A 6,719-nucleotide genomic window follows, 5' to 3' on the forward strand; every position below is an offset into this window, starting at 1 on the left:
TGATTTTATTTTCGATGAATTTATGATTTCTAATCAAGTTATAAAAAAGTGTATTTAGTGCGATTACAAGAATACACGAATCATACAATATGTGAAATTTTGCTACAACATAATGATTTTCAAAGTGTGATTTTTAAGTTCTGATAGAATCAATTCTAAATTAATGTCTTTTTTTAAAATCACGCTTAATTTTTGCTCTCACACATCTAGAACACAAGCATCGTACTAGAGCAGCAAAGGTCATGAAAATAAGCAGCGTGATTCCAGCTAAGAAGAGCATGACGTCTACAGATTGATAGGAATACCAGGGCAGCCTGTAGGACTCAGTCCTCAGGTGAGCTGCACCTTTGTGTCTCATGACAAACTCTATCCAGAAGAGGGCGCTGTCCATCCGCTTCATCGGCGCGTCTCTGTGCAGGCAACCCGAGGTGGGGAGCCAGCAGGACCCCTCCTCCGTCAGCAGGATCTGTCACAACTAGGTCAAATTTGGAAGCTTGGAAGGATTCCATCAACTCTTTACTCTCAAAAGTGTATAATCGCTTCACATGTTTTCCTGTGCAATTCATAGAAGCTGTATTTCAATCTTGACAACTTGTTATGGTGAAATGTGTCGTTTTCCCTGACAGCAACGTTGAGTGTGATGGTCTAGTAATGTAGAGATGTTTGGCTGATGTCCCAGCTGTCCGCAGCCTGGATCACCATCACCTTGTGCAGCTCCTCAACCAGGACCCTCATGTTCACCCAGTGGATTCCTACGTGTGGAAAACCAAAACGTTACCACCGAGTATTGTTGAAATTATGGCGGTGGGAAGGCAGATTACGGTTGCAAAGAGCAAAAACTTTACGAAATCTTCCATGCAGAAATTCAAATAAAGCAAAAACTAGAACATATTCCAGGAAAGACTGTGCAGAAGTGAAGCAATAAAGAGAGGCGGTTGAAACAGGGTTTCAGGAATTAAACTTTCTGTAGTCTCTCCACTTTTGTTTGACTGTTCTCACATGTACACAGCACATGGAGCCTCTCCCAGCAAATAACACACTGGTGACACTGGAGAATAACTAGAAGTGGGAGATTCTGATGATATATAAGTTGGAGACATCATTTTCCTTGTATTGTCATAAAGACTGACTGGGCAGAAATGATTCACCCCTTATGTTGAAGAGAGATGCTTACTAATTTGCAAGGCGCTTTTATAAAGCCGTTTGTATCATATTTGATACGCGAGATTCTGAGACGTCTTTTTTTTCTAAACCAAAATCAAGTGTGGCAGACCACTGTCCTCTCCAGAACCAACTCCAACACCACCCCATAAAAGAGGCTGCAGTGTGCCTCTTGTGCTAAAAAGTTCTTTGCAAAAAAACCAAAGAGAAAAATGTTGTTGTTCATGTTCTTTATTGTCAAAATGTTATGGGCAAACTTTGTTTTTGTGTCTAAAGTTAACATAGTCGTGAGCTAAAAGTTGCCGAAATCGCCTAATAAACATCTCATTTCCAAAAAATTTGAATTTTCTGGCTATTTTTTGATGTGTCAGGCTTTAAAGGGTTAAACTACACCCTGCCTACACGAATAGACTCTCTTCTCAAAAAAGAGAGACCTGGAAATGTATCTTCTCAGAAAAGACCTGTAGATGCGCACATCCGCTTTTGCAGCATAAAATCAGCGTGAGTGCTGCTCGGTGCACAGACTGACAGCAAGCTGCCTGTTAGACTGTGCCTTGAAACCTTAATAAGAAAACAAGAAAGACACAGGCGCTTAGGGTCTTGATTCTCAACAGATCTCCTGCTATAAACTTCCCACAACAAAGGTGAGAAAATCAAGTCATAGTTTCTAGTATGGAACCTACAATGCAATGTTTTTCCAAGCTGATAGATCTATTTAGCAAGAGTCTTCTTGTGTCAAATGTGGGTTTTTGGTTTATCCTCATCGGACTAGAGAAGGCGTTGGAGCTGGAGTTTCAGTGTCCTTGCAGTCCTAACTGGAACAAAGCGTTGTCATCATTATTCTTCATCGTTCCCACCATCATGGCCTTCATCTTGATGTTTATTTTTCAAGGACGCATACGTAAAGAGTTCAGCTTAAAGTTGACCACTGAAGAATGCGAATGTGTTGAGTTCATTTTGAAGTTGATCAATGAAAGATGCAGCTGTGATGAGATGACCTTGAAGTTGATCGATCAAAGATGCAGCTGTGACAAGTCCCAATTTACGTTGAACACTCAAGAAGGCAAACGTGATGAGTTCATTTTGAAGTTGATCACTGAAAGATGCAGCTGTGATGAGTCCAACTTGAAGTTGATCATTCAAGGATGCAGCTGTGATGAGTCCACCTTAAAGTTGATCACTCAAAGATGCAGCTGTGATGAGTCCCCCTTGACGTTGATCACTCAAATATGCAGATGTGGCAAGTCCAAATTTACTCAAGTTGGCAAACGTAAAGAGTGGTTAAAGAAGATTGCGTCCAGTTTCGTGGCTGCTATCGTGTGGCTGATCTTGTTGTTCTTCGATGGCCAGTACGTCACCTGTGCTATGACAGACTGGGAGGGTAGATTTGTACTCGTTGACAAGGCAGCTCCACAGAAGTGGTGTGAGCCAATTAGTGAAGGAAATTTCACCACACAAGAGCTGATGCTCCGCTCACAAGAGTGGAATGCTACATCTCAGGTGAGTTAAACCTTTTTTTTACATGATCAAGGAGAAACAAAATATTTCATTGTTTAAAAATACACAGTGTGTGTCTGTACTCTCCCCACACCCCAGGTTATTGGCATGAGCTTCCTCTTCGTCATCTGTATGGGTCTCACAGGGTACCTAATCAGAGAATGTTGGCAAGAGAAGAAGAAGCCCAGGTTCAGGGTGGCCCCAGGAATTCCACCTGAGACCACTTACACCACCCACCACACCCACAGTATTGAAATGCAGGCTTTGGGAACATCTTGAAGAGACTTTTCAGCGAGTATGTGATCGGCATCATGGGCTCTTTTCTCATTATTTGGTTTCACTTTTCTTTCTGAATCAGTTTGTTTTGTTGAGCAGAATCCAGTTGACAACAGCAACATCCCACTAAAAACAAGAGATCACCAGAAAGCTTCATTCCATCAATCAAAAAGGACACGTTTAATTGTTTAATTTGTTTTTTATTTAACTTTCCATGATTTTCCTCTTCATTAGTTTTAGCTTAACTGACACAGGTGGTAATGACCAGGCAGCTAATATCAATCTGATGTATAATGTTGGTTCACTTATATTTGTTTGAGTGGTTGTTAATGACTAAATGTGTAATTTCACTTTAAATATCTTTGTTTTTCCACGTGACCGCGTTATCAGACTGATATCCAGCCAGTCCGACCCTGCTGATCAACAGTAATTCATATCAAACCAGATTAATGATTCATCATCAAAATCAACAGGTTGTAGATATATATTCTGTGACAAATTGTGGTGCTTGTTGTTTTTTGTTCTTTAATACAATAATTGATTGGAATAAAGCCCTCAGAAAGTGTCTCAATGACTCTATGACTGAGGAAGTTGTCTTTATCCACTGATTTACAGCTCTCTTTTATTCTCTCTAATTCGCTCTTGTTTACACACATACATTTTAGATTCTGATTATTCTAGCAGATCCTGCGGAACTCTGAAATTGTTTAAAAATCTGTTATTGAAAAAATCTTATTTTTCCCTTTTGGTACCTAAAATACTGTAAAAATATTTTGACTGGGTGACATTTATCATCATCATTACTCATCCTGATTATTGTATTATTCCTTTTTTAAATAATATTCTTGTAATCACACTAAATACACTTTTCATAACTTGATGTGAAATCATTTAATCTTCATAAATAATATCAGGGGCCATTTGGTTAGATAAATACAAGTGCTGTCACAGCCCCATTTCCCCAGTTCCCTCCTGTCCCGGTAATTTTCCACTCTCCCTCCCTCTGCTCCGCTCTACCTGCCTCTGCTCCACTCTCCCTCCCTCTGCTCCACTCTCCCTCCCTCTGCTCCACTCTCCCTGACTCTGCTCCACTCTCCCTCCCTCTGCTCCACTCTCCCTCCCTCTGCTCCACTCCACCTGCCTCTGCTCCACTCTCCCTCCCTCTGCTCCACTCCACCTGCCAGCCACTCCCACCCCGTCAGTTCAACTCCACTCACCTGCCACCACAGCTGCAGCTCATTCCCAATCAGCCCAGCTTATAAGCCTCCCCTGCACTCTCAGTCCTTGTCAGATTGTTGTTGTGCATCGATGCGAGACTTTCCAGCGTTATTTCCCTTCCCTGATTACCTGTTACCGACCCTGCCTGTCTTTGTTCTGCCTGCCTCGCCTGTTCCCTCGAAAACCTACCTGCTTTCTGCCCCTGTCCACGACTTCTGCCACAGCGTTTCTGGTTCCTGCCCGCTCACCTGGTCCTGACTTCTCCGCCTGGCCCCAACTTCGCTGCTGCTCACCCCCAGTCTGCTCAGCTACATCGTCGGCCTCATCTCCTGTAAGCCCCATTCTGTCACTCCCGCCCGCTGTAAACGGGACTGTACGGTTCCGAGGATTCAAGTCCTCCCCCCTCGGTTCCGCACTCCGACTCTGCTCGACCCAATCCCCGAGCCTGAAACCCACTGACTTTGTGTGGGCCCTGGGCCTGAAGAAAGGACTGTTTCCTGTGCTTCCTTGTCTGCATGAGTTCCTGTTTGCCCGTGTGCTAATAAAGGTCATTACCATGGTCCAGTTTTCCAGAGTGCTGCTTTTGGGTCCTAATCGCTGCTGTCACATGTGCTGTCATCAAGCAATATTCTCTTCCAAGTTACCTGAACAAGACCAACAGTTTTATCATTTTATTTGAATACACCATTATTCACACAATATGTGAACTTTGCTGTTAGATAATGATTTTTCGAGTTCTAAGTTCTAAAAGAATCAATTCTGAATGAATGTCTTTTTTTAAAATTACACTTAATTTTTGCTCTCACCCATCTAGAACACAAGCATCGTACTAGAGCAGCAAAGGTCATGAAAAAGAGCAGCGTGATTCCAGCTAAGAAGAGCATCACGTCTACAGAGTGATAGGAATACCAGGGCAGCCTGTCGGACTCAGTCCTCAGGTGAGCTGCACCTTTGTGTCTCATGACAAACTCTATCCAGAAGAGGGCGCTGTCCATCCGCTTCATCGGCGCGTCTCTGTGCAGTCTGGAGAGCCTCTGCATGTTCATCCTGTAGGAGGGATCGTTTAAAACTTCCTGAATACCTTGAAAGAAGATCTCTTCAGTCATAGTAAAAAAATCCAGGACCTTCCCTGCACCCCTCACTTCAAGTCTATGCACATTATCAGGTTGATCAAAAATCAGAGGAAGTCCAATGATGGGAACTCCGTGATAGAGAGCTTCCTAAACCCCGTTCGTTCCTCCATGAGCCACAAACAGCTTTGTTTTGGGATGTCCTAAGAGATCATTCTGAGGCATCCAGTCCACCAGTAAAGTGTTGTTGCCCAGAGTTGCTGGTTTGGCACCCTTGTATCTCCAGATGACCTTCTGAGGCATTTTAGCAAAAGCTGCAGCGACCTTATCAGCCAGATCCTGAGGAAGCTCAGCAATGAAAGTCCCCAGAGACATGATGATGACTCCATGTTCTCCTGAACTCTGCACAAACTCTTCCAGGTGTTCAGGTAAAGGCTTGGCAGGTTTACACTGGAACCCTCCAATATAGACGACATTAGGCATGGTGGGACGGGGAAACTCAAACACAAAGTCCACTCTCATCAGCCACAGGTCAGCAGCTTGAAACAGGGAGATGTAGTCGGTGCCTGGACCGAAATATTCTTCAATGCTTGGTGTGACAAACCAGCCGATTTGATATTGCAAGAACCCAAACATAAGCACATTCTGGATTCTCTCAAAAAAGCTTATCTGATCTGACAGCTGTGTTCCTGTGAGTGGAATGTAAGAAATAGGAGAAGGTGCGATATCAAAATGACCTTCACCATGACTCGTCCACCTGGCATTGAAAACCAGAGGCAACTTTAAATAGTTGGCAAGTATAGCGCCAACTGGTGCAACAGGGTCTGTGAAGACAAGGTCATAGTTGGTGTTTTTTATTGACTGCATTAGATCTTTGTTCTCCAAGAGCATTTTAACAAACTCAGATGTTTTTTCAAACATCTCCCGGGTCTTTTCTGCCTGTTCAATTTCCAGTTTGCAACGTGTCCAGAAAGACTTCCCTTCCCTCTGGATCTCCAACAGCCTGGCTACGAAGGTCGTTATGAAGCTTTCGTCAAATCCCGAAGGGCTATCAAGCGTGATTGAATTGTAGAACAGAGACTTTTCTTTGATGTACCAGCTGTCTGATGACCGCACGACTGAGACCTGATGGCCCCTGGAATGAAGGGCCTCGATAATGACTTTCATGTTCACCCAGTGGCTCCCGTCAATCGGAAAAACGAGAACTTTCCCACCGTGGACCACGGTCGGGCAGAGGAAGCATAGAGCCATCCACAACCAGAGGCCCTGCATTTTTACCGTGCCTCTAAAAGAGATCTAACAAAGACAAACGTGATTGAGATGATTATTGACTGTCCATAAGCTGTGTGTGATAAAGTAATGCCTCCTCTATAATCACACTTGCATTACTAAAACATTAAAAAGTCATAAAATTTAACGATTCAAGTAATCTTTTTGTCATACCCTGAAAACACAATTGTTTCGTTTTTAAATCCTGGGAAATATGACTTTAAAATA

The 6,719-nt window shown here is 43.2% G+C and overlaps 1 protein-coding gene and 1 pseudogene across 1 annotated transcript; one reads left to right on the forward strand and one right to left on the reverse strand.

The window, feature by feature from the left end:
- Window positions 1-363: 363 nt before the first annotated feature.
- Window positions 364-6,719, reverse strand: LOC101065794 (UDP-glucuronosyltransferase 2A1 pseudogene; annotated as a pseudogene).
- Window positions 1,453-3,982, forward strand: LOC115252180 (uncharacterized). Its single transcript, XM_029846697.1, has 3 exons — window positions 1,453-2,661; window positions 2,758-2,953; window positions 3,034-3,982. The coding sequence occupies exons 1-2, from the start codon at window positions 1,834-1,836 to the stop codon at window positions 2,935-2,937; spliced, it is 1,008 nt and encodes a 335-aa protein (XP_029702557.1). The 5' UTR covers window positions 1,453-1,833; the 3' UTR covers window positions 2,938-2,953; window positions 3,034-3,982.

This window comes from Takifugu rubripes, chromosome 13 (assembly GCF_901000725.2).
Source record: "Takifugu rubripes chromosome 13, fTakRub1.2, whole genome shotgun sequence".
Lineage (NCBI taxonomy): Eukaryota > Metazoa > Chordata > Actinopteri > Tetraodontiformes > Tetraodontidae > Takifugu > Takifugu rubripes.